This window comes from Fusarium falciforme, chromosome 1, assembly GCF_026873545.1.
Source record: "Fusarium falciforme chromosome 1, complete sequence".
Lineage (NCBI taxonomy): Eukaryota > Fungi > Ascomycota > Sordariomycetes > Hypocreales > Nectriaceae > Fusarium > Fusarium falciforme.
In genome coordinates this window covers 5,644,908-5,672,808 of record NC_070544.1, presented here as the reverse complement: position 1 = coordinate 5,672,808, position 27,901 = coordinate 5,644,908, and the positions used below count along the sequence as shown (strand labels likewise).

Here is a 27,901-nt window from a genome sequence, read left to right as displayed (position 1 = left end):
ATCTGTTGGACCGGAGCATGACCGTATCCTATCTCATCTTGACTGCCTCTGTCAGCGTTATCGCCCCCTAGTTCCCATTGACAAGGCCAAGCGATCAAACGGAAGCGTCACCCCCAGCTGCTGCTGCAGCGGCCTGAGAGCTGGCTGGAGGGGAGGCCGCACCGCCCTCGTTTCCGCGATTTCATCACCGCTGAGCCACGTCGTCCGTTGTCAAAACTATCATCATGAGGCGAGGTCGCTCTCCAAACTCGCCCTCGCCCTATAGGGCGCTGGCCCATCACCAGCAGGCCTCAAATTCTGGAGCTTCGTCCGACTCTGTCTCGTTGATCAGATCCTTCAATGTCGAGACAAACCCGACCCGGCCCGTCCGACCTTCGCCGCTTACAACATCTCTCATTCGAGATATGCCACTGGATTTGGTTGACCGGATTAGATCGTTCCCCCTTTTCATGTCCGCTCCAGAGGAATTCCTCGTTGCCATCGGAAACCATCTAAAGCCTCAGATTCAAAGCCCCAATGATCACATCGTGACTGAGGGCGACGATGCGAAGGCAATGTACTGGCTAGTTCGCGGCGTAGTTGCCGTGACGTCACGAGATGGCGAGGCTGTTTACGCGGAGCTTAAGGCGGGAGCCTTTTTTGGTGAGATTGGCGTCCTTATGCAGATGCCGCGCACAGCAACCATTATTGCCCGAACGAAATGTCTCCTGCTGGTGCTGAAGAAGGAAGACTTGCATACTGTTATGCCAAAATTTCCCGAGATGGAGAAGGCTATCCGGGAGGAGGCACAAGAACGACTGAATCTTCTCAAAAAGAGAAGACAAGAGGGTGGCAAGTTGCTCAAGTCTCCCAAAGGGGATTTCAGTGCCAGAGAAGCTGCCCCTGGCGAAGTATCTACAGGGGAGAGGGGTGCTATCAGGGACGGTGCCGTGGTCAATTCCAAGAAGAGAAAGTCACCAAGCCCAGGGATTATCGAGGACCCTGCTGCTGGAAGCGCAATTGGCAGTGGCCAAATCAACATTCGGACGACGCTTAAGGAGCTGCCGCTCTTCTCAACTCTTCCAGCCGACATTCTGCACTTTCTTGGACTCAGTGCTCAACCAAAAACGTATACGCCTTTCACGGATATTGTCCGCCAGGGGCTTCCAGGCAATGAGATCTTCTTCATTGTTCGTGGTGAAGCTGAAGTAATTCACGATGAACCAATTGTCAACGAGGGATTCCAAGGCAATACTCGATTTCCCCAGAAGAGACCGCGGTTGAAAGCAGGGCAATACTTTGGAGAAGTTGCGAGTTTGGGCCTCTCTCGCGGCAGGACAGCCACCGTCCGAGCCATCACGACTGTCGAGTGCATCATGATCACCGGTGATGTGCTGGATGAATTCTGGAGACGATGCCCTCCGGATATCAAGACGCAGGTTGAAGAGACAGCGCGTCTTCGATATCAGAAGCAAAGCGACGATGTTGATATGGTTGACGCCGACGTCAGGGAAAAGGCCAACAAGTCTGATCCGCCGACTCCTACCACGCCTACGCGAGCTACGTTGCCTGGTTTGATCTTCACTACGCCGTCCAAGCCGACTTCCCCGGCGAAGGACGATTCTGGCAATATGGAACCCAAAGATCCCGATCCGTTTTTGAGTGTGAACATGGAGAACATTAGGAATCGCCGTCGTCACTCGTTGGCGCCTCCCATTCCACCAACTGACAGTTCTGGGCCCACTACTAATGGGGTGAGAGCTGGTTCTCGTCTTTCAGAGGTGACACCCATCAAGTTTGCGTTTACCGACACGATGGACAGCGACGACGTTCCAGCCAAGAGAGTTAGGACGACCTTACCTCGGCGACCCCTTACGATGAGCAAGCCTGTGCTTTCAGATGAGATCTTGATCTATATTTTCAAGCATGTCGATATTGGAGAACTCTTCCGGCTACGACTCGTCAGCACCCATTGGCGCAAGCTGCTGACAACTTCGCCCAAAGTTTGTCAGAATGTCGATCTCTCGATTTACAACCGCAAGGTTACCGATGAACTCATTACAAAAGTTCTTGCTCCCTTCATCGGCACACGGGCTGTGTCCATTGACCTCAATAATTGCTTCCATATAACTGACGAGGGCTTTGAAGCTCTGTGGCGAAATTGCGGCAAGAACGTCAAACGATGGAAGATGAAGTCGGTTTGGGATGTTTCGGCGAACCAGATTTTGGAGATGAGTGAGAATGCAAAGGGATTGGAAGAGGTGGATTGGAGCAACTGCCGCAAGGTTGGTGACAACCTGCTAGGCCGTGTCGTAGGCTGGGTGGTACCTGATCCGCCACCTGCGAAGCCGCCTCCATCGAAGCAAGTTGTCATCTCAAGCTCAACAGCTCGTTCAAGGAGCAAGGCACATCAGCAGCAACAGAAGCAAGCTGCGCCTACGATACTTCCACCGGGCACTGTGGTTGGTTGCCCGAATTTGAAACGGCTCAACCTCTCGTACTGCAAACATATCACGGATCGGTCAATGGCTCATCTCGCTGCCCACGCATCGAATCGGATTGAGTCCTTGTCTCTCACTCGGTGCACATCGATTACTGACGCAGGGTTTCAATCTTGGGCGCCTTTCCGGTTTGAAAAGCTGTCTCGGCTCTGCTTGGCAGATTGCACATATCTGTCAGACAATGCGATTGTTGCCCTTGTCAACTCGGCTAAGAACCTCACTCATCTGGATCTGTCGTTTTGTTGCGCCCTCTCTGATACAGCAACTGAGGTGGTGGCTCTTCGCCTGCCTAAGTTGCGGGAACTACGGCTAGCATTTTGTGGAAGCGCAGTCAGCGATGGAAGCTTGGAGAGCGTGGCACTTCATCTGAACGACCTTGAAGCTTTGAGTGTACGTGGTTGTGTGCGTGTTACAGGACGGGGAGTTGAGAATGTCCTTAATGGCTGCGGACGACTCAACTTGATGGACGTCAGCCAATGTCGAAACTTGGAGTCTTGGCTGAGGGCTGGCAGCGTTGCAAACTGGGGTTATGATGATCGAGCTGGTCAGCGGCCAAGAGCAAGCGTCTCGGGCGAGAGCGGTGAGGGCGAGGAGGAATTGCCTGCACCAAAGGCCATGAGCGTCGCGATGCTCACGTCGCAAAACTTTATGCCGCGGTCAGCGTTCGGTTACAGGGCAAAGAGGGCTCGGCGACCTGTTCGGTTCGTCATCGAGAAAGGAACTGGTGGCTTGCGATGATGCAACGGAGTCATGGGGAAACTACTGCACTTTGGGAGGCACGGGGTCTTGTTGGGTTGCGGTTGCGGTTGCATGAGGGGTATGACCATACAGCATCGGCGTCAAAAGTCAAGGAGCATTTGCGTTTATGAGCCTGGGTAGTTGATGGGTTTGGACAGGTAGCGAGGGATGGACATGGATGGGCATGGACATTGATGGACATGTGTTGGATAAGCCAGTACTGCATCAAGGGAGCGGAAGGGGATACATGAAAGATACCCTGACGGAGCTGAAAGGGAAGGCACTTGACGTCTTGGCTCCCATAATAATTCTGAAGCAAATTTCAACATGATGTCATTGAGGAAATTCGGCCATCGTAAGTCCGAGTCCGAGATGCGACGCGATGCACGGGGCATGGAGTTTGGAGTTTAGCAGGGGCCGGGGCTGCTGACCAACTGAGTCACCAAGAGGCGCCGGAAAATTCCACCGACTTCCAACACGTGACGTCGGATATCAACGTCATGCTTTCTTTCCGTCCATTTACCGGAACCTCGATGCATATTATAACCCCGGTCTTCCCTCGGACCCCCGCTTGAATTCTTCCCTTTCCTTTGTCAACGACCCAATACCTCGACAACAGACACCTGCATCGCCAGAAAGACGATGTCGTTTACGCTCACAATCCGACAGGGCCCTGCGCGCATTGCGCAGCGGCTTCCTGCGCTCTCCAAGTCTGCCGCCGGCTCGATTCGAAGCTTCCACGTCCCGGCCAAGCCGACCCCCAACTTCTTCACCTCCCGCATCACATCAGCGACCACGCGCAGTGCCTTTCAGCGCGGCGGTCGCGCCGGAGGTCGATCATACTACCAGGAGTCTGCGCGAACTGCCGCTGCTCCCCAGACAACGACCCGAAGGCTTCTCGTCGGCGGTGCCATCTTTGGTGGTACACTCGTCGCCGTGAATGCCGTCTTCAACCGGGAGACTCGTGAGGATGGCGGCATGCCTGTCTATGAGCGCGAGTACCTGAACAACACCTTCCTGCACACAGGACTTGGAATTGGTATCATCGGCTTGACGGCCCGACAGATGGTTCAGACCGGCTTTGTGTACCGAATCATGGTGACAAACCCTTGGGTTGTTGGTCTTGGTGGTCTTGCGCTCAGCTTTGCGACCATGATTGGCACCCGATCCATCAGCCCTGACAAGTAAGTTTTGAGATGCAATTTTGGTGTTGAAACGAATCTAACAAGTTTGCAGCTATATCCCCAAGTACGCTCTCTGGACCGCCTTCAACGCCACCCAGGCCGCCTTTGTCGCCCCTCTCCTCGCCTTCGTTCCCGGTGCCCTCATCGCCCGTGCTGGTCTCTACACTGTCGCCATGATGGGTGGTATCTCGATTGTCGGTGCCACTGCTAAGCAGGAGAAGTACCTCTACATTGGTGGTCCTCTTCTGGCTGGTGCTGCCATCGTTGCTGCCTCTGGTCTCGCCCCGCTCATCATCCCCGCCACCGCTATCCGAACCCTTGCCTTCACTGAGAGCCTGTGGCTGTACGGTGGTCTCGCCGTTTTCGGTGGCTTCACCCTCTACGATGTCCAGAAGGTTCTGTACCACGCCCGTCTCGCTCAGGCTGGTGTCATGCGCCGGGATCCCGTCAACGAGAGCATCTCCCTCGAGCTCGACTTCCTCAACATCTTTATCCGGATGGTCCAGATCCTGATGATGCAGCAGAACCGACGAAAGTAAGAGGTGGTAATGGCTTGGGCTTTGCCTGGATGGTGATGACCGTGTATTATTTTTTTTTTCCTTTTTGGCAAAAGGATGGATTGCTTGGCAAGAGGCTAATGAACTCCTCTCTTGATTTGGCCAGAATGGCCAGTTGATGGAAATTCCCATTTGTAGCTTAGGAACAGGATTATTGAATCAAGAAATTAGAGCAATGGCTGTATTGCGCGTGAATTGTGAAGTTATTGATTAATTGAAAGATTGATGCTACCGTCTACATGCTAACCCGAGAGAAACATTTTCCACCAAAGCCCTACAAAGCTCACTTCAGAGGGGGAAACGGCCTCAGGTAGTGACTGGGGCACTCATAACCACTGGGGTTGTTCTTGAGGTACAGCTGGTGATACTCCTCAGCGGACCACCACTTGCCGGCGGGCGCGATCTCGGTGACGATGCCTCCCTTCCACCACTGGGCATTGGCCTTTGCCGTAATGTCGCGCGCAATCTTCTCCTGCTCGGCGTCGTGGAAGTAGATGGCGGAGCGGTACTGGGGGCCAGTGTCGGGGCCCTGGGCGTTGAGGGTCGTGGGGTCGTGCATGGAGTAGAAGAACTCGAGGAGCTGTGCGTACGAGACCTTGGAGGGGTCAAAGATGATTTGAGCAGCCTCGGCATCTTTAGACAGTTAGCGATTAACCCCTTGAAAGAGCGAAAGAGAGAGAGAGAGATACGTACGGCCAGTCTTGCCGCCGCAGACGGCGCGGTAGCTCGGGTTCTCGAGGTCTCCGCCAATGTATCCGACCTTGGCGTCGATGAGGCCCTTGCCGGCAAAGTGCCTGCGGTACAGGTGCTCTGTTCCCCAGAAGCAGCCAGCGGCGACGGTACAGAGCTGGGCGCCGTCGGGGATTGGTCCGGCAGAGGACTCTGGGGCGACCGAGAGGAGGGCGGATTGGGTGAAGGGACGGGCGAGGCGCGCCAGGAAGGGGGGGAGGTGTGTGAAGGGCATTTTTAAAATCTGTGGTAGGTGGATGTCAATGTCTGTAGGTAGAATGAAATAGCTGAAGGAGGGAGGATGAAGCTATATAGAAATTTATGCACTCGCCGAGCACCGGCCGGCCGGTCGGTGATGCATGACGGGGGTTGACAAATACTACCGAAGGGGTCCTTGTCCTAAGACCCCGCCCCCCGCCGTTCAAAGGAGAAAAAAAAAGGCTGCGTCACCGAAGGCGCCGATGACGATTGCTAGAGCTCTATTTCCTATTTGGGAAAGCGCCTCCGCGGGGTTCCTAGCCCAGGGGCCCCCTTGCGCCCCCCGTGCGTGTTAAATCGTCTGCGCCTCTTTGGAATCAGATGCGGCTGTGTTTTGAATACGCCGGATATTTGGTTTCAGTGTTGCGTGAGCGTATTTGGAATTAAGAAGGCGAGATTGATATGGCTGAGATTACATGTTATGGAATTAATGGCTGTGCAAGGCATTTTGCGCTGCTCATCTGTAATCGATGTCTTGCAGGCCTGTGACTTGGCTTGAAATGCAAGCAAAAGGAATACGCAGGGGTTTTGATTTCCCATATCGCTGTCCGTGCGAGACGAAAAATGCCCCGAGGATTAGGATTGAATCCCGACCCTCACGGAGTGGCTTGTCGCATCGGTCCCCCCCCCGGGCTCGGCTCCCGTTGATCGGTGCGGCGCGGCCCGGCGTTTGGCAGATTCAAGCCCCGGCCGCTCCGTATAGATCGGATCGGAAATGACAGACCCCAAAATGAGCAGTCACAGCAGATGTATGCATGTATAATAAAGACAATTGATTCAATACGAAATAAAAAGAATGAAGGAAAAATAGCTGTACAAGAGTTCACACCATTCAGCCCAGCTGAGTGCCCAGTTATGGAATCAGGGCAGCGAACACTTAAGAAGGAGGCCAAATACCGTTCTCGCACATAACCTGCGCAGTCCCCGTAGGTCCCCTCGATGCATCCCCATCCCACCAAGAAAGAGCATAATCCTGATGCACCTTTTCGTCCTCGGAAACTCCCAGCTTCAGGTACAGCTCGTCCTGCTTGCAAAAGGCGAGCCGCTCTCTAGTTGCGCAGTCGTACGTGACAAAGACGGGCACTCCGGCCGGCATGCCGTCCGAGTGGCGGAGGTAGTCGGTGAGGCATTCTTCCTTTTCGACTCGGTTCTTGCACTTTTCACCCGTGAAGGCGTTTTGGGTGTGTTCGCCCTTGGCTGTGATACCGCAGGAACTGGAAAGCTTCAGTAAGCGATGTGTATGGTGGTTCAGGGGTAAACTTACGTGACCATGTACGGCACAAAAGTCCAGTATCCGCACTCATCAATTAGATCACCAGGCTTGTCGCGGACCACACCGCTGAGCGTCTGCTTCTCCTGGCTGTAGGTGAAACTGACGCCCGCGGTGAATGCTCCGTGACCGATCTGAAGACCCCAGCTGATGGTCTCGCCAAAGGTTACGGCCATACGATCTTCGAGGGTGCACTTGCCACGTCGGCACTCGGCGTTGGCAAACTTGACCTCCTTTCCATAGCTCCATTTGAGGCTCTTTTCACAAAAGGTCTCGCACTAGATGGTGTTAACGCTGTTTTTAAGGTTAAGGGGGTGACACTTACGAGGTCGTCGCTGTGAAGGCTGATAGAACAGTGGCCTTCGTCGTCGAGCTTGTTGGTAGGCTCACAACCAGTCCATTCCTAACAAGAATGCCAGTGTTGAAGTTCTGGGATGAGAAGTAAAAACTCAGCATACCTCGTTTTCACCAATAGCTCCAGTACTAAAGCAGCTGTCCTTGCCAAAGTTAAGACGAGGGTTTCCGGGCTGGTCGACACCACGAGGCATCATCTTGTCGAGCTGCTCTGGGGTGATGCCTTTGGGCACGACGAGGCCCATTGCGGCGGGGGCGAGGAGGGCTAGATGGGCGAGTTTGTTGAAAGACATTGTGAATAAGGTTTAGAGTGTAAGAGTGAGTGTGGTGAAACTGAATGATGGACAGTCTTCTAACCTTCTAACAGGATATCAAGCTAGGCTTTATAGACATTGCTGAGCCTATTGTCAAGATAATCAAGCAATATCCGAGCAATTCTGATTGATTCAAACTCGCCCAGCTCATCATCCCTCGTAGAATCCTTCTGATCCATCACACTCAAAGAGTTGCTCACTATGGAAGGCCATCACAAGATTCTCACCTAACAGTTCATCTCAACCAAGGCACAGAGCACCCCATGCTCTTGTTCACCTTTCTACAATAGCATATCCCCCACAGGGCAGAAACGACAAGGTTTAATCCGGCTGCCTGGAGTTTCAACTCTTAAGCAAGGTTTGCAGTACCCGAGGGGAACCGTCGAGGAGAATTCGTGATTGGCCAAGATCCGATCTTGTATGGTGACATGGTGTCAGATCTTCAGTATGAGGGCCGTGTTTGAAACATGGCATGTTCATACCGTTACTCGGTAGTCCCCTGCGCCAAGCTTTTCGAGAGTCCTTCGCCAGGATCTCGGGGATCCTTCTCTGGGGCTATTAATCGACTATCCTGATATATAACCCCGTGACCGCATGTTTTTTCGAGGTGGTAGTGAATATTATTACGGGGTCGTTTTCATGTGCTTTGTGAATCATTCTGGCGTGAGTTGGGGGAACCTTTTCGAGGTGTAGTCCACTTTCTCCTTTTTGGTTTGTATGATGATCGCTCATGAACCTTGCACCTTGTCCACAATGAGAATCCTTCTTATTGATTTTGAGTGGTAGGGACAATTGAGAAAAGGATAGTGGCTCGATCTGAGCAGAAAACAGAATCTCATGACGACAATGCCATTTTCGTCAGCGTACATGAGCCACTAAGAGCATGTGTTCAAGTTGATGCATCGATCTGCCAATGAATCTGAGAACAAGGGTCCCTGTAAGTCTATTCATGTTGGCTTGAATGTTAGAAATGATGCTTTTTTCGGTAGGAAGAGAAGTCTATAAGACTTGAGGTTGAATGTTTAGAAGCTGAGGCCTATCGAAGGAGAGGGGCTTGCAACGTTCGAGCTTGTTGGTTAAGAGATGTATAAGACTGCAGACCCTCGATAGCTCGAGTGGAATCTTGAGAGATGCACTAACTAGTGTGCTAGATAATGGTGAATTCTGGATGTCTACCCCGTTACCTCTTGTCTAGTACATGCCAACCCAAGAACAATCAGAACCAGTAGAACTGTCCAGTTGGGCATAATTTCCTAGGTCAATCAACTTCGGATTGTTTTCCGCATATTTTCCAATGGCTTCTTATCCGACTTTGAGGTTGCCTTTCGCAATACATGGGTTAGGTGAATAGGTGTTTGTCAATTATGTTACTACAACTACTGGTTCTTACCTCCCAGTCATCGTGTGAGACCTTATTTGACAAGATACGATGCAAGATAATGTGATGCCCTTTACCCCGGCTTTTCTCGATAAGCATATCAGACGTGTTACCAACTTGGGAGAAAAATTCACAGTTGGTCGTTGCCAACCGAGACGCCTCAATCGATAGCGCCAACGACTATTCATTTACAACCCCTGCAGAGTCGATTTGACAATCGACCATCCCGCCAATAGCTTTGGGGATCATTTCACAGCTAGTCGCGCTACTGCAAGGATAGATACGATGCGTACATGGAGATTCAGGAACCAATTCCGCTCGCCAAGACTTGTCTTTGCTGTGATGGTCGTGTAGCTGTTGGGTATATAGAAGGAAGGGGGAGGTTCTGAGATGAGTTGTTTTCTTGTAGTTTTGTGGCAGTACGCTCGTTAATACGCTCGTTTATTCAGTTCATGATGGTTTCAAACAAGTTGATGACCGTTGTCTTTGCGGCACTGGCCTCTTTGACGGTTGTTGATGCTGGTGTCTGTATACCACACGGCACCACCACCTCGTCAGCTTCAGCCACGGAGACTAGCAGCACGGCGACTGCAACTTCAACCTCTGTGACGATCGAGACTGGCTCTACAACTACCTCTGGAACCGTTTCCTCGGCCGAGACAAGCTCGACTACCGCTGAGATTTTATCTGGAACTACTACAGCTTCTTCAGTCGAGACAACTTCTACAGTCGTCGAGTCCTCTTCGACCTTGACCACTATTGCGACCAGTTCAACTACAGTCGAGACTAGCTCTGGAACCACCTCAGCCCAGACAACATCCACAACAGCCGAAGTCGTTCCCACCAACCTCGTCACGAACCCCGAGTTTGACGACGGCCTCCAGCCCTGGCAGGTAATCCCCTACCCCGACCAGGACCTCTCTCTCACCGACGACTCGTACAAGACCGAAAAGGCCGCCCGCCTCTACTTCGAGTCCAAGTCCGGCAGCCCCTTCACAAACTACCTCTACCACCGCATCGACAAGTCCCTCCTCAAGGCAGGCTCCTACGCCCTCGAGGGTTTCGTCAAGGTCGACTCCCCCGGCGACGAAGGAGAAGGCTGCACCAGGGCAGTCGCTGCTTGTCTCGTCGGCCCTATCGGCCTCACAGAGGCTATCCTCAATGTTGGTGTGCTGCCGGCGACGTTTGCGGAGAGTCGGTGGGCAAAGATCTCGACGATTTGCGATGTCACGGAGGAGAAGCTGGAGGAGATTGATGATTTTGGTGTCGCTATTGGGTTTGAGTGCTTCAACACGAACGCCTACCTTGATAGCGTCTCGTTCAAGGCGGTTGAGATTAAGATTGAATAAGAATCTGGAGTTGATGGACCATCCAGAGTGCCACTGTTGCATCTATACCTTGAATATTCTCTGTATATACTTACTGTCTAATACAATGTGTCTAGTATGCCCTCCATCTAATCAGTTGTAGTACACGCCTCGGCATATCGGCCAACTTCCGAACCCGTCTCTCGCCTCACTAAACCAAAGCTTCACGATACGTCGTTTGTCATGAGTAATTAGTGGCGAGGAAATGTCAATTGAAATCAGCAGTGTACTCTCTGTCTTCTTTTCACCTTTTCAACTTCTTCTCTAACTTGTGTTTCTGCAATTGCAGGCTTATCCCGGCTTATGCACATGCACCTAGAGAATGCCGTGTCGAAGCCTCGGATGCGCCGCCTCAGCAAGGGCTACTGCATCCTCTGCTGCAGCCTTTAACCCAGCACAGCCCAGGCATTTCACTCGCACATTTATCTTTACCTACAAATCAACACCAACAGATCATGGCTCCTTGAAAAGGCAACGTCTTCTTGGCTCCCGTCGGCCTCCCTCCTTCCTCTCCCGGGACTCGCCGCCCCGCGCTCGGAGCTTGACCCTCTTTCCCCGCCAGAACCCGCCGCCTCCGACTTCGCCGCCGTGTCCCGACGACCTAAACACCACCAACTCCATCGCGAACCGCGTCCAGAGCCTCATCTTTGGCCATGCGACTGCTGCTGCCGCCACCGCCGCCATGACGACCCCCCCACGCCCCCTCGCCGAGCGCATCCCCCCCGGCGCATGGGACTCGCACATGCACGTCCTCGACGTCGAAAACTACGCCCTCTCCCCCACCGCCATGTACCGCCCCAACTCGCACTCCCTCCAAGAAGCCCTCTCCTTTGAAGCTCAAGTCGGCATCCGCAACATCGTCCTCGTCCAGCCCTCCATCTACGGCCTCGACAACACCTGCCTGATCGACACCCTGCGCGACCTGGGCCCCGAGCGGGGGAGGGGCGTCGTCGCCTTCGACCCGCCCGCCATGACCCCCGACACCCTGCGCGAGTGGCATGACCTAGGCGTCAGGGCTGTGAGGTTGAACGTGCAGTCTAACGAGCTCACCGTTGACGCGCAGGAGCTGGCCGATCAGCTGCACGAGTACGCCGATGTTGTGCGACCGTTTGGATGGGCTGTTCAGGTCTATGTTCCCATGCATATGATTACCCTCCTGGAGCCCATTGTCCCCTCCCTCAACATCCGTTTTTGTATAGACCATATTGGTTATCCATCTTTGAGAGGTCATAATAGCACCGACCCATACGACCTGCCTGGATTCGCGTCTCTAGCCCGTCTCCTCAAGAATGGACACACATACGTCAAGTTATCAGCTCCTTATCGCATGAGCTTGCGACCAGATCATAGCGACATTGAGCCCATCGCAAAGGAGGTCATTCGCCTAGGAGGCACCACTCGTGTAGTCTTTGCAACCGATTGGCCTCATACAAGGTACGAGGGGTTGGATATCAAGCCATGGATGGAGACTGTCCTCGACTGGTGCGGCGACGACGAGTACCTCATCCAGAGGCTGTTTACCGGAAATGCAGAGGACTTGTGGGATGTTTCAAAATCATCATGACCGTGTTTATGACGGAAAAGTGCTTTCTTTGCATAGCGTTTGGTCTGGGCGGAGTACACGTTATGGTGTCTTGTCGGTAGAGTCAAGGGTCGGCGCGGTACAATAGGATAGGAATGACAACCGGTATTAATTCATTGTCATCTTGGGGCTTCATGCGCGAGGACAACGGTGCACATTGTTCCTCTGTCAATTTGATTTTTTCATTTTACTATTTTGCGTAGATCATGTCAGTATTTCCAATCATTCAGAGATCATCATGTGCATCTCCATTCTCGGCTTATAAAGGTCAGATACATCTCGACCTTGCCGTCTCCTGCACTCTCGCAGGACATCCTTCTCTTGAATCATGATGGTAACAAACTATCATGGTCTTTCAAGGGCCCCTCATGTGCCAGCATGAGTTCAGCCTGTTAGGCTACGGTCTCATGACACAATAGCCGCCTCCAGTGATGACCTGAAACGCACCTACGGCCGAGTGCAAAGAGTCACATGGGACCTCGGGAGAAAGGCACGGCGCTTTACCTTGGCCATTTGAGGCCATCGGATCATCCAGTTGATCGCCAAGTGGGAGTGGACGAAGCTCCCAAGGCGTAGCAAATCTCCAGCCGCTCAGGTCCGTACGCCTTGGCCGATCAGCCATAAGTTGAGGTGATAGCCGGAACTGGCTGTATCGTTGACTCCTGGACTGAACCCTCTGAAAGGCCCGAATTTTTGTTGTTGAGTTTTAAGAGCCACCCGTAGCGGAGGCTTGTTCTCTCCCGGGCGCGGTCGGCAAGCCTTGTCTGATCAATTACGGCTTTGGTCGAACCGGCCTAAGGCAACCCTTCACTCAAACGTCTGTGGATTATTATCCGACTCGTGAATAGCACCCACCCGTACGCTCAAGGGCTCAAAAGTCGATAGCGCCTCAAAGACACCACGGTCCACGGCCATAGAGTTCGGGCTCAGGTTGTCGGCCCATGGAGTTTGGAAGAGTTGCTCCGGCTCATAGGGGGACTGCTGAGGGGGCATTTCGAACGGAGGTTGATACATAGGTTCGGAAATCGGGACACCTGGTGTCATTGGCGGCATCTCTGCTGCCTGCTGAGGCTGCGGCTGTGGTTGCGGTGGTTGTTGTGAATTCAATCCCAGGCCCAGGCCGAGGGTAGCTACCTCTCTTGTAATGAGAGCAAGGGCACTTGAGATGACTGTAGATGATTAGAGTTGAACACGGCCCGTACTCTTTTCCACTTACCTGGATTCACAAACTTAATCTGGTGCAGGGCGTGGATGCAAAAGTTGAGTTTGCGAACTGCTTGTTGATCTTCAGGGGTTGCCTGCACCTGCAGGAGGAAGATCGTTGCTGCGATGTAGACACTGTACGACAGCGACAGCACGCAGTGGTTGATGGTAAAGGTTCGACAGAAAAGGTCGAAGATGGCAATGATTGCCGTTGCTGATGTGACACATTCTATGAGATGGTTCTGCATCGGATGCGGGCCGTCATCTCCTGGGTGCACCTGCCAAGAGAGCATAGGTCTGAATAGGAGGATTCTGAACGTATGGTAGAGGGCACTTGACAATGGTCAGTCAGTGCTTAAAAGATAGTTCAGAGAGTATATACTCACTTCATGGTAACGATGTGTGACGGGGGCGCGAGAGCCGGCAAGGCCAAGGGGTCAATCTTGAGATGGGGTGGCAATTGATCCCACCACATCTTCATGGCAGGATCTTGGCTTTGTAGGCACTCTTGCATCTCCTGCTCCGTGTTCTGGCAGAGCGGATCATACATGTGGATGAGAATCTCGTTGAAGATGACGGATAGTCGACAAGCACTCATGAAGCATGATGTTGAATGAGCCGTGGCAGGCGGGTACTTCCAGTCTCCCCCATGAGGTGAGTCGAAAGGAACCCAGAGTTCGTTCTCGGCGGAATCATCCACTAGAAATTATCAGTATAATGAAATGTCTACAGGGGTTAAGCCAACTCACTGATGATTTGAGGAGGGGATACAAGTGAATGTTGCATGGATGGTGAACGACCAAGGTAGAGGCTAATGATCTTATCCCAGAAATAGCAACTCCAAAATAGTCGGTGCCGAATCTCAACCTCTTCGTCAGTCAAGTGAACTGAGCCTGGGTATCTCTGTCCATCAACACAAATGCCCAGGTGGTCGATGAGTCGGAAAGCAATGCCGCTGTAGATCCAGGCTTGAGTGGTGTTGCCATGACCACACTCTTGGGCACTAAGGAGAAGCAGGGTTTGAACTGTCGGAATTGTGCACACGCCTCTGCTCAACTCGTCGAACAACATGCTTCGAGCATGCTTTGCGAAAACAGCACCCCCATCGTAAGACTGATCCAGCAGCCGTTTGGTCGAGGGGTCACTCTTCCCCCATCGGATCGAATGCGACAATATGGCATTTAGAAGTGTGTGCGAATAGTACGGCCCCATCGATTGCATGTCACCTGTCTAGGGTTAGATCACGGCATGGGGTCATGAATGGTCAAAGCATACGAGTAAAGGCGGGCCTGTAGATGAAGTTGAATAGGGGTTGAATCCAACACCAGTGCACATTCAAGAGATATTGAAAGGGTTCCTAGGAAAGTAAGCGAAGAAACGAATGGACGACTTAGAAAGGCATACGGGAATGTCGGAGAGGTTTTCCATCGCGCGCTGGTGCCATGCATTATTAACCAGGCGCTCCCTTCTATGGGCATCCGAATCAATTGAAGAGAGCGAGTCGGCCTTGTGCTTGTGCGGATCACTGGGAAGGTTGAAAAGACTGGTAGCGCCATGATAAGTAATGCCGCCCTTGTCGTCAATCTTGAGGCCCATGAAGCTCCTGGTCATATGTTCGTCACCATACCGGCCCGAGTCGTGGCCATTGAACATGCCCGGGCTAGAATGATTAGACGCGGCAATAGAAGGAGGAGACTTGACGGCAGCCAGTTGATCCTCGAGCTCCTTAATACGCTCCTCGAGACGTTGAGTGTAAGACAGAGTCGGGTTTCTATTAAGGTGTGAGTGAAGGGCAAGAGAGCACGCGACCAAGGGCAGTCCCACAGTTTGTAGATACAGTCATCGTTCCTAGCAGCGCAGCGATTGCAGATGGGCTGCTCGCCACCGCACTTGACCTGAGAGAGGGTCAGCAGGGGCAGTTCGAAGCAGCAGAGGGCATATCGACCTTGCGTCTACGGCAGGGCTCGCAAGAGAAGGCGCTCTTCTTGGTTGCCTTTACCGACGACATGATGGGCCACGGCGTCTGGCGAGAGGAATCGAAAGTGTGCTAAGAAGTAGTGAATTCCGCAACAAGAGTGAGTCGTGAGAGGGAAGCCTTAGGTAATTCCCGTCCCCGCGTTAAACATCGAGGGCCCCACTCGGAGGAAAGCGGCCAGGCCAGGCGTCGCTCGGCTCCGTCAGGTTTTGGGTAAGATCGAGTCGCAGCTTATTGCATATGCGGACCCGGGAAGCAAAGCGCTCGCTGTTGAAGGAGCGAGAATCTAGGATGAATGGGGCAGAAGCCAACTGAACGAGAATTGCCTGTCCTGTGACCGGCCAAGAACCTTGGGAGGCGACACTGCAGTGCGTTGGGCCGGCTCAAGACGAGGACCGGGCTCGGCGAAGTGGGGTGTTTTTCCAGACTTCGGTGTAAGATGAGAGGGCTTGCTTGACCTTGGGCCGGGAGCGAGCGTCGATTATCGCAATTATCGACTATCTCGAGGTGGGAACCGGCAGGACTGATCAAAAGAGGTTCAAGGATCATCTGCCGTCATCAGCTGGCGCAGGAACAGTTATTGGGACTGGACTCTCAATGCCGTTAATGGTCACGTGCATCAGCCCGGGTGCCTCTTGGCTTGGTGCTTGGTGTCCCAGCGTGGAAGGCGCGACAGCCCGAGTTCCAGGATGCATCCCGTCCGGCGCCAGGCATTCCCTGCCAGTTCTCAAGCGCCTCTACTTATCCTCAAAGATCGTAGTGATGCTGCTGGTAATTTTCCCTCTATTAATGCCTGATGACGACGTTGGGTCTAGACTCTTTCTCTTCCCGGCTCCTCGCGGAAATAAGCGAGGTCAAAACGGCATCTTGTTCACCATCATGACATGATTTCGTTGCCCTAACGGTACTTGGTCCGCCGAAAGCGCAGCTTGGATCTCGAATCAAACGCCACTGCAAGGATCTAGGAATATTAACAGCAGCCATTTTACATGTGCCAAGCTGCGTCTGCGAGAGCGAAGCCGGACCTCTGGCTGCCAGTTTATTCCCGTACCGAGGGACTGGACAGAAGCCGCAACTTGGCGCAACGACAGCATCTGATAAGCGCCTCATCTCTGTTTCTGAGGGCAGCCATCTTGATGCTTTTACCACGATCACAGGCTTATGAAGGCTTGAAGCTAGCCTCATGAATCGTGCTCGATCAATCTCATCTTCCTCTCCCTTCAGTGCGAGCAAGCTGATCTTCGGGCGAACGGATCATACCCACTTTCCACGGCTCAGAGAGGATCTCGTCCCCATCACCCGGCGCGGTGGATGCCGTAACTGCATGCGACTACTAATAATTCATTTTCGTACAAATTATCGATGCAGGTCAGTGCCTGCCAAGAATTCCTCATGACGCGGGGACAGCACACTTGAGATCTTGATCATGACCTCGACCTGAGATGGGACCTGTTACGCTGACCTGGTCATGATGCTGTCTGTACCTTGCCTTGGTCGTCCAACTCTTGCAGAAACTGGCCTTTGCTTTTTCTACCTGCTCACTGACCCCGCGAACTTTTCAGCTTGGTGCTATGGCGTGCATATGCCGGAGTCATACCGTTTCTCTTCACCATCATACCACGTTTGTCAGGCAACATCTGGGGGAAACGGTCACTTGACGCTCATGAAACGATACAAAGTCTCTCAGACACCGCTCTTCTACAGGGAAAAACTTCATTCCCCGACGAATCGCGCTCTTTTAACTGGTAGTAAATGCAATCATGGTACGTCGAAGCTCAGGTGTCCTGTTCCACCTGTAGAGCCCTGGGACGACCAGCCCTGTCTCATGACTGATACCTGCTGTGTCATGACCAGCAGCTGAGAGGACTCCGTCACTGCATTGATCTGGCACCTTTGATTTACCGGGCGATTGGTAACACCCCCTTGACCGACTTTTCGGTTTTGATCTTGACATCTGACTTGTCCTGTTGCGGGACGTTGCTCCAGCTGTCAAGATGGCCTTCGTTTCCAGCTGTTTCTTGAACGTGATTGATCGGTGAAAATTCTACTGCAACAATTGAGCTGGTACTATTTGACTGGAAAGCCAATGTGAAAGCTGCCGTGCTTGTGGCTCGTTCTCCTCGTGCCCTCGGGCGACAATTGCTATTTCTGGCCCTCGCGATCTTGGCTTATAGATCCATGCTACGTCGATCGCAGTATCATGTTTCAAAGGCAAACTCGAAACAAAGGTAACTGTTGGACGAGAATAAGGCGAGACTATTCGGATGCTCCCGTCTGATCGGCCCATTTCAGTATTTAACTATTCTTATCATGTTTACTACTATTTCTCGAGCGGGTTTTGTCTCTATCGTTGCACATTCCGTCGAGCTCATGATCATCTCGAAGCCCACTTTTACTCAAATTTGCATTTCTATGCATTTCTATGAGACAGACGTAAAATCGATGGTATATTTAATAGCACTTTTACATCTCGACCGTTGTAGGATCTGAAACTACTAGACCCTGCTATTCTTGGCAAAAATCTCAAAGTCGGGCAGGGATATTCCATGTGGAGAGGCAGATCCAACATTGGGCTTTGATCGTCGCGTGTTTCACCTTTTCAACGTCGAGTTTACATCATATTACCCAGTAAATCGGTTTTCCCAAAGGGAACGTACTTTCTTTTTTATATAGGATAGAGTGCTCCCCCGCTTTGGACGACATCTGACAACTAAACTTACATCGCACAACATGGCGACGGCAACGTTGACAACAAGAGGGCGCCTCTTTCGGGCTTGCACCTTTGGCTTGTGGGCGGTTCAGTTTGGGTTTTTGCTTGGCTCGATCGCTTATTGGGCCTTTTCTGCTCCAGCTGGCAAGGACCCCAAGGCGGTACCGTTGGCTTGCTTCATCATCATTTTGCCCGGCCTCACTTTAGAAGCCGTTCTCATTCTCAAGACGGCTTCTTACACGCCCTATCTATCTTCACACGTGCAATGGTTCGACACCCTCTTCGACGAATCGACCCTGGCGCTAGAGATCCTCCACCTGATCTGGCTCACTGTCACCATCGTCGTCTCTCGTGCAGTCTACATGGACGTGGTTGTCCAGGGAGGCCCCATCCGAGACATCATCAGCTTCCTGCGTCAACACCCTCCCTTGACAGACGCAGCACTCGCCCGTATCTGTCTTGTTTATTTTCTTTTGTCCTACGCGAGCTTGGTAATTTGGGTTTGGTGGACCGGCTTCGCTGCCATGGTGCGGCGTAGCATCCGTTCGGTCCAGGTACGCGAGAAAGAGGCTTCGGCGGCTTTGATGAGCTCCCCGGACACCAAGGACAATCACGGAAACTAAGGTATCATTGGCATTTTCGTGGCAAAAGCAAGTGCTTTTTTTTTTTTTTTTTTTTTTTTTTTTGCAAAGAAAAAAATAATTCCTGTATTCCTCCTCTCCTTTTGACCGAATAATTAATTGATTTCATTTCAATCGTAGACCCATACCCTTCCTCATGTGCTCCGGAACCTCCGATGCTATCCAATATTTTCCTCCACTCTGGTCTTCCCCGATTCCCCGAGATGTTGTTGTTGTTGTTGTCGTGTCACAGACACTGACGAATGCAAGTGCAAATGCAGTTTGGTGGTGGTCATTGGTTCAACAAATTGATCCAGCCTTTGAGTTGTACCAGTTTAACCGTTACGCGGATTCCATAATCTCTCTCTTGTGCATCCTCGCCATCTCTTGCACGGTTGCATGAGATGCTGAGCATGTGATCCAGGCACCTATCAGCCACCTAGGGAGCGACGGGGCTCATCTGGCCGTCAATCATGCTGTCGTTCCTTTGGGGAGGGCTCGCGTCCTTGGGCTGGATGGTGTCGAGCCGGGACTGGGGCATGGCGGCCTTCTCATGGGCGTGGCCGTGGAAGCCGAGACGGTGGTGACGAGCCTTCTCGAGGTCATCGTCGTCCTGGCCTGGGTTGGCAGTCTGGTACTCGAGCCACTTGAAAGTCTTGTAACATCCAAAGGCCAGGAGAGAACCCATGAAGGGACCAACCCAGTAGATCCAGTGGTAGCCGACAAAACTGGTGACGACGGCAGGACCAAACGAACGGGCAGGGTTGATCGAGGTGCCGGTCCAGTTGGTGGCGCAGATGTGTGCGATGAAGACAGAGATACCAATGCCAATTGGGGCCAGGTAGGTGCTGCGGTGCTTCTCAACGGCCAGGAAGTACACAGTCAGCACCAGCTGAGCAGTGAGGAACATCTCCATAAAGACACCCTGGGCCTTGCTGGTGCCATTTCCGAGTGCGTTGGCAACGAGAAGCGGGCCTGGGGTCAGGCCATCCGTAACGGCCGCAGCTGCAATAGCGGCGACGAGCTGTGTGGGGATGATCAGGAGGCCATTGAGTGGCTTAACAGCACCGACGAGCAGCAAACCGACAGTCACCTTAAAAAGTCAAAGTTTAGCATGTAAGTCTTCGGGTCCGCACAATTGCTTCTTTTCTGGCCTGACTTACAGCAGGGTTAAACATTCCACCGCTAACGCGGTAAAAGATCCAGACGTTGATGGCGAGTGCCGTTCCAAAGGATGCGGCAATGTACATGAGACTGAAGGGCTCCAGAGGTGCACTGGGGTCTGAAGGGTTGTTGGTGACGATGGCAGTCTGCGCTCCAATGTAGGAGAGTAGAAGAAACATGAATGTTCCGCAAAACTCTCCTAGGACGATGATGACCGAGTTTCTGGTGGTGGAAGGGATAATATGGCCCTGCTCGCCTGGTTGAACTGGGCCATCATGCTCCGTGGAGTAGTTGGACTGGAAAGATGCAAGTCGGGCCATTGCGGCTGATGAAGGAGGGGTTGCTGAGCTGTGTAGAGTCTATTGGGAGTGAAGTGATGGGTGAGGAAGTGCTGCTTGATGAGCTTGTCGAGGGAGGTGGTCATGATGGCGCCCTCGAAGGTTATTATATATCTCGAGGAAAACAAAAGGGTAGCCACACAATCTCAGCTCATGGGGCCCATCATTCCTCCATCAGGACAACCTTGGACCTACCTGTCAGCCAAGAGGCCCTTAGTCCCCGATACACCGTCGAGGGGTGGGCAGTGACACGGCCACGACCACGATGGGTCCCGAGCCTGACTCCCTCCCACAGTGGTGTCACGACTGAGCTGCAAGTCCAATCCTTCCCTCTCTCTGTCTTTCTTGCAGGACCGCATCTGACAAGGTTCCTGGGTGTTCTCTGAAAAGACTCCATTGCTGTGCTCTACCGGAGTCTGCGTGCCCGACTGAGCTGAAGGTGCTCCGAGAAGACCCCGCGATGCTTTATCCAAGGCCGGTTAAGCGAGGCCCATATTCAGCTCGGGGATGCCTCTCGACACTGTTTGGGGATACGGGACCCTGATTGACTTTTTCTTCTTGCTGCTAAAAGAGGCGTCCTCCGACACGCCCTCGGGAGAGGGACACTATGCCCTCTTGGCTCTTCAGCCCGTGACGAAGCATATTCATCCAAGACTGTGGTCCCCCATGTGGCAAAGCGCCAGCCCGTGACATGGATGGATTGCTTTTTGAAAGCGAGAGACAGACAATGTGTGGAGAGAGAGAGAGAGAGGGACCTGTTGTCACCCCCGGCCTTTGCATATGAGCTTGATGAATCGAGACCACGCCATGGTCTCTGGCAAAAGAATGCATGCAGTTGCTCCTCGTTCAACCCCCTGCTGCGGACCCCGACGGTTGGAATGTCTCGGAGCCGGGGGGTGTGCGCGTTAGCAAAACGGAAGGTTTTTTTTTACTCGGTTCGAACGATCGACGGTCCCCGCATGTGCATGAGAAAAGTGATGGCACATATCAAATGGGCGAACCGGGCTTGCATGAGATGAATGGCTTACCTACCGCCCATTCGTGCTATGGCCGGAAGCTAGTCTTGTCTCAGTCCAAGAGTGTCAACAGGGGACCCGGATGCACCACTCCCAGAGCTACCCTACTGCCCACCATCATCTCGTCTCCTGTGGCAGTTTGCTTCTGTTAGCTGGTTTGCTCATCATTGAGAGTGTTTACGCAGATGGGTGTCATGGAGAGTTGCGGGACCCTTCCCACCAAGTCAGCTGATGACGATAAAGGCTTTTGAGCTGTTTGACTCGCGGATTCGGGCAGATTACTGCGTCATTGTCGACGAGCTCCGTGTTATCTCAGCTCCCATGGTTACTGCACTTGTAAAACGGAATACCCGGAGGGAAGAGAGCACAAAGAGGGAACCCGAAGGAAACCCTAGAAAAGTCCGCTTCCGAAAATGGGATCCATGTCCGGCAACAATGTGGACTCGACACAAAGATCCAAGTTTCTTTTCACAATCTGTCCATCAAAAAGACAATGTTTTTTGCGTCGGGGTTGGGATGTGCGCGCGCGTGTCTGGTAGGTTTGAGTTGCGTCAAACGTCGTGATACCACCCCTTGGCCCTTGCTTGGTGCAAGATCGTTGATGAGGAGACTACCATTGGAAGTGGAGGGAAGGGGAGGGGGTGTGGTGTGGTATGTCTGTCTTTGGTGATGGGGAAAAAAGGGACGAGGGCAGGGATACGGGCTGTTGTTGCGAACAAGCGCCCTCGAAAACGCAGATCTGGCACATACGTAGCAGAGCGTCTAACCCCTTCCCCTGTAAGTCACGATTTCTCGAGAGCTATCCCGAGTGCTCTCGCGTGAGCATAGCAGGGATCCCCCATCTTCGCGAGCGCGGGAGCGGGGAGAAGAAAGATTCGGTGTCGTGCAGTAAGAAAAGGGAGGAGAAGCGACCTGGTCCCGGTGAACATCTGCGACTACAAGGATAGCATCACCAACATATCCGTGATATTTGCGTAAGCGAGCCTGGTTTTTGTTGCGCCGTCTCTATTGAAGAGTTTTTTTATGTCTTCGTCATTGCTGGGGCTTGTCTTGTCAATTGACGTGCCCGACTTACACGCGCGCACACGGCACAGTAAAGTTGTGCCAAGGTACAGATTAACTCTCGTCTCCTCGTGGATATCAACGACACGGCATAAAGGAATAAAGAAAGTAAATTTCGTGGCTTCGTCTGGTGCCACATACCCGACATATCGAATTCGGCATGTCTCAGTGCTGTCAACTCAGATGGGATTCTACTCCGGACCCCGAGGCGGGCTGAAGTGAAGGGTGATGATGACCTGGTCTCAATAGTTCTCTCCTCATCAGCAATAGTCTCTATGCTGGCATATGCAGTCAGTCACCGGCACGCCCGATTATTGAGGCGAGACCGTTTTGTATCTTACTGCGGGGAATCAAGTGATAGTTGTAATCAACATGGCGCAGAAACGGGCATAGATTGAGGGTTGGACCGCAGCTGTCCTGGAACATGGCGCTTCTGGGTCCATCCAATTCGCTGGCCTCACAGGTGACCAAGTCAGCAGAGACCAATTTTTCTATCCGACAATGAAAAACAAGGCTTTGAGATAGAAAGCCATTTCTTCCACTCAGCCTGGGCGTATCGTCCCAAGCGAATCTCGCATACGGGGGCTGGCGTGGTTGTGGCCAACGAGGAATCTAAGGTCGGCGCCTGAAACGCGGCTTTGCTTGCGTGGACGGCATGCAGCATCAACATGTTGAGAGGGCACAGCGTTCTGCGAGCAGTCGAAAGTAAAAGATACGCATTCCAGCCTAATGAGTGAGGGGGGGTCCCCCTTCTGTCGAGGATGTGTCGAGTTGATAGAAGTTGAGGAAATTCCTTTGGGGGATATGATCGACAGTCATGGGGATATATACAGCGTGATGGGCCATCTGCCGGCATCGGGGCCAAGGATTCACTCTGAGGATATCGGGCCACAAAGCTCTCACAAAAGCTGGGCAAAGGAACAAAGCTTGGACCAGTCTGAGGTCGAGGTTGGGCGGGTAGGCCCGTCCTCAGCCTGCATCTCGGGTGTGGAGATCTACAATGCGGGAGCGTGGGATCGAGGGATTCTTGTTTCGACTATGGAGCCTATCACGACAGGCTTCTAGGTCATGGATTAGACGCGGCTCTGCCCAGTTTCTTTGCTGTTGGTTCAGGTTTCTTCTGCCTCCCTACCTTAAATCGTTCGGATGAAACCTGGCCCTTCTGTGCATACGCTTTCTTTTTCTTCGAGAAGAAGAACCCCGGATCCTAGCCTTTCCCTTCTGCTGTCCGACAACTTATGCCAACTCGTTCTGCAAGGACTCTTTGGCGGCCCACCGCTCAATGTTCTCAACTTGCTGCTCATACCAAGACCCCAACGTCCCCTCCTCTACGTATCCCATGTGAGGTGTCAGAAGCACCAGGCTCGATCCGTCACGGCCCCAGGTCTTGCTCCGCCACTCGCTATCGGCCGGGAGAGGCTCGGGGTCGAAGACGTCGAGCGCGGCGCCTCGGATTCTCCCTGCCTTGAGGTGGTCGAGCAGATCTCGTTCCACGACGAGGGGGCCCCGCGATGTGTTGACGAAAAATGACGATCTCTTCATCTTGGCTAAGTCCTGCGAGGTTATCATGCCCCGTGACCTGTCAGAGAGCACGACATGAAGTGAGATCACGTCTGCGCTGCTAAACAGCTCGTCCCGACTGACTGCCTTGAAGGTCTTGCCGCCGTCCTGGTTTTCCACAGCAAGTCCGGCCTCCCTGGCCTTCTCATCTGCCGCGTCCTGAGTGAGGTTGGTACTCCACGCAATAACCTTCATGCCGAACGCAACCGTCATGATCCTCGCGACGTTGGCCCCCAATCGGCCGAGTCCGACGACGCCCAACGTCTTTCCCGAGAGCCCAGTTGCGAACCCCGTCTGCCAGGCTCCGTCCTTGACGGCGGCGTCATCCCGGGCGACACCTCGAGCGAGGGCAAGGATCAGGGTGACGCAGTGCTGCGTGGTGCTGTCGGTCCCAACCGTCTTGGTGTCTGTTCGGAGTTTATCCACCGTGCCAGCAACTGGGATCCCACGTTCTTTGAACGCCGCCAGGTCCAGGGATCGGTTGCGCAGGCCCGTTGAGAGCAGGAGCTTGAGTGCTGGCAGGCGGGCGATCAGCTCGGCGGGGAAGGGCGTGCGCTCTCGCATGCAGCCTACAGTATCTTGTTCAGCCACCTGTTCTTGGACGCGCGCACGGAAGATGAGGACGGCCGCATACAGATCACGTCGAATGGCTGGAGCCTCTGAACCAGCGCATCCTTGCCCGACTGCGGATTGTCCGGGTGGTTGTAGGGCAGCAGCGTGTCCTTGATGGAGACGACGTCGTACTTTGCCGAGTCCAACTTTTCAAAGTAGGGGTCTGCAAGACCTTGGTAGTCGTCCAGGATGGCCACTTTAATCGGAGCCATTGTGAGTGAGTGAAATATCTTGTTGGTGATGATGATGGGGTTGCTCCGATGCAGGAGGTGTCTGGGATAAAGAGTTATCCAGGCACAGTGGTTAGTCGGCAAGCACTGTGTAGAGAGTCACTCAACGGGATACTATCTTGGGAACAAAGATGGAGGCTTCGGTTTGTGCAAAATTCAACAATCATCTCATTCTTTTGTATCGAGGTCTTCAGGTTGATTACCAATCTCATGAGGGGACAATTCGTCGAGTCACTAGCCGAGGTGAATAGCCGACTTGAGGCCGGATAGTATTTCGGCAGGATAGGCTCACCACACAGTAGACTCAACTTGGAACTGTTTGATACAATATTCCCCTCACTCATAAACTTCTAACCAACAATTGTAAGAGACTCAATGGTTTCGTCTTTTTATCCAAGAGACAGAGACACACACTTTCACATCTTACTCGGCATCCTCATGGCACCATCCAACCGTATCACGACGCCATTCAACATGACGTTCTCAATGGCCTGCCGCGCCAGCTGCGCAAACTCGGCCGGTTGACCCGCCCTCCTAGGAAACTCCATTGCGCCCTCCAAACTCTTCCTCACCTTCTCGGGCATCACGCTGGTCATGCGGCTCTCGAAAAGACTCGGCGCGATGGTGACGACCCGGACTCCGTAGCGGGCCAGGTCCCGAGCCATTGGCAGCGTCATGGCCGTTACGGCGCCCTTGCTTGCAGAGTAAGAAACTTGGCCCTTCTGGCCGTCAAACGCCGCCGAGGATGCGACCATGATGACGACGCCGCGCTCTTCGTCGGATCCTTCAGGCTCCACCTTTGCGATATGCTCCAGAGTCTGGCGCACCAGGTCGATTGTTCCTCGAAGGTTCACGTTGAGCACAAAGTCGAAGTCGTCGAGGCTAAAGGCATTGCCCTTGCGATCGAGAATCTAACCGACGATCAGTCTAATCAGCCACGTTCGCAGTTCCTGAAAAAAGAAGATCTTTACCGTGGCAGGAGTTGAAACACCAGCTGCAGGAATCACGCCTCCCAGAGGCTTCCCCATTTCCTTGGCCCACTTGACGGCACCTTGCACGGCGCTTGCGATGCTCTCTGTTTCGAGCACGTTACACACAAAGAACTTTGCCGATGAGGAGAGCTTCTTCTCCAATTCCTCTCCGCTCTCCTCGTTCATGTCGAAAATGGCTGCGTTGCCGCCATTCTTGCAGATTTCCTCCACACAAGCCTGGCCGAGGCCGGATGCTCTGCAAGCGGGTCAGCGACATGTGAAGGGACTGATGTGAGTACTTACCCTCCGGAGACGATGAATGTGCGGCCTTGGATCTTCATGGTAAGTGATTTCAGTATTTGCAGCTATGAGAGAGTGAAAGTAAGAACGGTTGTTTGTTGATGATGATCGAGGGATGTAATGTTGGTTTGACAAGTCCGGGCAGAACGTGGGGAATCCGGGGGTGGCTGGCCGAGCGTGCCTCGGCATCTGGAGCCATCCCTGCAAGCGGCTTTTCAGAAGCAACAACATTTGATCGCACTTAGAATGATAAGATGAATACCAAATAACATTTGTATGATATTAAATGTTTTTATTTTTAATTTCCATTTCTTTTGGGATGTAGAAGAAGTGCAAAATTCCATATCTCGATGGTTTGTGGTGACGTCACGGCCATCCGCCATGAGCAAGTTCATGTTCCGGACGACTCTCGTCCGGTGTAAGTCGCCAGTGACATCCCTCAAGCGGATTCGCAACCACATTAATGTTTTATAATCATAGGCAATGACCGCCCTAGGGGACATTAAAAGAATAAGAAGATAGAACCCATGCCTTATATCAGGTAGTTGGTGACCTCTGTAAGATGGCAATGACCTCTTTCTTGCAAACAGGTACCTACCCTTGAGTGCTTTGTTGAAGAAGGGAAGGTAAAAGTGAGAGGGTCACCCATGAGCTACAAGTCAGATCGAATAGCGTATGAAACTAAAAATATTTCATTATCGAACAAACATAATTTAGCAAGTTTCCTTCTATCTGCAGCATCATTTGGTTTTGCACTGCTGAATTTCTCATGGTGTGTGCAGGTCGTATGGAGAAGAGAACAGCGTCATCCCTGAGCAAGGTTGGGGAACAACCGAAATCCCAGCACGCCTCTAGGCTTGAATTTTTGGATAGGTAGCTGACCGATATTTCGAATTCACCATAATGGTGTATCGGAACTTACGGTGAGCAAGTCTGCACCAGATTCACCAGTCAGTTCACAACCCACTCACCACTGAAGCCCGCCCAGAATCACAATGATGTAAATGTACGCAAACAAGGCTCTACCAGCAGGATTACGAGTTGGGGTGTAATAGAAGGAAAGTGAATTCCTTGAGTCTACGTCTCCAAGCTGTCTTCTCAACGTGCACCTCTCTGTTGTGCCCGTTGATGACACCATCTGCCATAATTAGGCAGCGTCTTGTATCTGCAATATAAAGCAAGCTCGTTGCCTGAGATCGGATCATAAATTTCTTCAACGTTTTCATGTTAATTTGATATTCTCCTCTTTTCTTCTATCTTTAAGTCTTCGCCAACGCTCCTATCTTCTCGCATTCCCATAATGGAAGCTGAAAGACGCTGGGTCGTTGCTTGGAGCGCTTGGAGCTCTCCTGCTTCTTCAGGGCATCCATCATGGAGGATGTAGCACCGACAAGTGCCACCTGCTGAGGAAATGATGTGTATAGAGACGGGATAATGAACTTTATAGAAACGGCAAGACTTTCCATGAATTCGGGCCAAGTAGAGTCAAGCTTTCCATCAAAAACCTTCAACAAAAGCCAAATTGTCAATCCGGTTCCTGCATGACAACTCCCAACTGCGCCTCGGAAATGCATTTTGAGTTTCGTGTAAGTGATGATAGCAGTTGGTTCACCTTCTCGGTGAAGCTCAAGATATTCGGAACTCGGTAATGACGATACGCGTATTGTGGTGTTATCTCGAATCTCCCCACTCCAGCGTCACCTGCGCTGAAGCGAGCAATGACGCTATCTACAGGGGCTTGCTGTAGGCGACCCACCCCCTGTTCACCGGGCAGGCCGCCAACGACGGTCAACATCCATGGATTTTCCAGGGTTCGCATTGTCGTCGGGTCTTTGGATTCGACAACCACACACCAAAAAAGACGAGGCCGCCTGTCCCGATCTTCGCCTCCTACATCTAACCGCTAAACCAACTACCTATTAATCCTTA

The 27,901-nt window shown here is 52.5% G+C and overlaps 10 protein-coding genes across 10 annotated transcripts; 4 read left to right on the top strand and 6 right to left on the bottom strand.

Annotated features, from left to right (window-relative positions):
- Window positions 1-224: 224 nt before the first annotated feature.
- Window positions 225-3,218, top strand: NCS54_00161900 (Hypothetical protein; the record flags this gene model as incomplete). The annotated part of the gene is made up of 1 exon (XM_053147242.1): window positions 225-3,218. One exon carries the CDS (start codon window positions 225-227, stop codon window positions 3,216-3,218), a length of 2,994 nt encoding a protein of 997 aa, XP_053003217.1.
- Window positions 3,219-3,773: 555 nt separating this feature from the next.
- Window positions 3,774-4,941, top strand: NCS54_00161800 (Hypothetical protein; the record flags this gene model as incomplete). Its single annotated transcript, XM_053147241.1, has 2 exons — window positions 3,774-4,402; window positions 4,455-4,941. Exons 1-2 carry the CDS (start codon window positions 3,861-3,863, stop codon window positions 4,939-4,941), a joined length of 1,029 nt encoding a protein of 342 aa, XP_053003216.1. The 5' UTR covers window positions 3,774-3,860.
- A 301-nt stretch (window positions 4,942-5,242) lies between these two features.
- On the bottom strand, window positions 5,243-5,923 carry NCS54_00161700 (Peptide-methionine (S)-S-oxide reductase; the record flags this gene model as incomplete). The annotated part of the gene is made up of 2 exons (XM_053147240.1): window positions 5,243-5,592; window positions 5,653-5,923. 2 exons carry the CDS (start codon window positions 5,921-5,923, stop codon window positions 5,243-5,245), a joined length of 621 nt encoding a protein of 206 aa, XP_053003215.1.
- Window positions 5,924-6,823: 900 nt separating this feature from the next.
- NCS54_00161600 (Hypothetical protein) lies at window positions 6,824-7,863 on the bottom strand (the record flags this gene model as incomplete). The annotated part of the gene is made up of 4 exons (XM_053147239.1): window positions 6,824-7,160; window positions 7,211-7,494; window positions 7,542-7,619; window positions 7,675-7,863. The coding sequence occupies 4 exons, from the start codon at window positions 7,861-7,863 to the stop codon at window positions 6,824-6,826; spliced, it is 888 nt and encodes a 295-aa protein (XP_053003214.1).
- A 3,088-nt stretch (window positions 7,864-10,951) lies between these two features.
- NCS54_00161500 (Amidohydro-rel domain-containing protein) lies at window positions 10,952-12,193 on the top strand (the record flags this gene model as incomplete). The annotated part of the gene is made up of 1 exon (XM_053147238.1): window positions 10,952-12,193. One exon carries the CDS (start codon window positions 10,952-10,954, stop codon window positions 12,191-12,193), a length of 1,242 nt encoding a protein of 413 aa, XP_053003213.1.
- Window positions 12,194-13,018: 825 nt separating this feature from the next.
- Window positions 13,019-15,422, bottom strand: NCS54_00161400 (Hypothetical protein; the record flags this gene model as incomplete). Its single annotated transcript, XM_053147237.1, has 8 exons — window positions 13,019-13,380; window positions 13,428-13,747; window positions 13,801-14,113; window positions 14,164-14,640; window positions 14,690-14,771; window positions 14,819-15,185; window positions 15,239-15,309; window positions 15,360-15,422. 8 exons carry the CDS (start codon window positions 15,420-15,422, stop codon window positions 13,019-13,021), a joined length of 2,055 nt encoding a protein of 684 aa, XP_053003212.1.
- A 2,697-nt stretch (window positions 15,423-18,119) lies between these two features.
- NCS54_00161300 (Hypothetical protein) lies at window positions 18,120-18,722 on the top strand (the record flags this gene model as incomplete). The annotated part of the gene is made up of 1 exon (XM_053147236.1): window positions 18,120-18,722. One exon carries the CDS (start codon window positions 18,120-18,122, stop codon window positions 18,720-18,722), a length of 603 nt encoding a protein of 200 aa, XP_053003211.1.
- A 436-nt stretch (window positions 18,723-19,158) lies between these two features.
- NCS54_00161200 (Hypothetical protein) lies at window positions 19,159-20,215 on the bottom strand (the record flags this gene model as incomplete). Its single annotated transcript, XM_053147235.1, has 2 exons — window positions 19,883-20,215; window positions 19,159-19,812 (listed from the first exon to the last, which is right to left on the bottom strand). The coding sequence occupies exons 1-2, from the start codon at window positions 20,201-20,203 to the stop codon at window positions 19,159-19,161; spliced, it is 975 nt and encodes a 324-aa protein (XP_053003210.1). The 5' UTR covers window positions 20,204-20,215.
- A 3,320-nt stretch (window positions 20,216-23,535) lies between these two features.
- NCS54_00161100 (Hypothetical protein) lies at window positions 23,536-24,683 on the bottom strand (the record flags this gene model as incomplete). The annotated part of the gene is made up of 2 exons (XM_053147234.1): window positions 23,536-24,428; window positions 24,494-24,683. 2 exons carry the CDS (start codon window positions 24,681-24,683, stop codon window positions 23,536-23,538), a joined length of 1,083 nt encoding a protein of 360 aa, XP_053003209.1.
- Window positions 24,684-25,117: 434 nt separating this feature from the next.
- NCS54_00161000 (Hypothetical protein) lies at window positions 25,118-26,013 on the bottom strand (the record flags this gene model as incomplete). Its single annotated transcript, XM_053147233.1, has 3 exons — window positions 25,118-25,612; window positions 25,673-25,928; window positions 25,976-26,013. 3 exons carry the CDS (start codon window positions 26,011-26,013, stop codon window positions 25,118-25,120), a joined length of 789 nt encoding a protein of 262 aa, XP_053003208.1.
- Window positions 26,014-27,901: the final 1,888 nt, after the last annotated feature.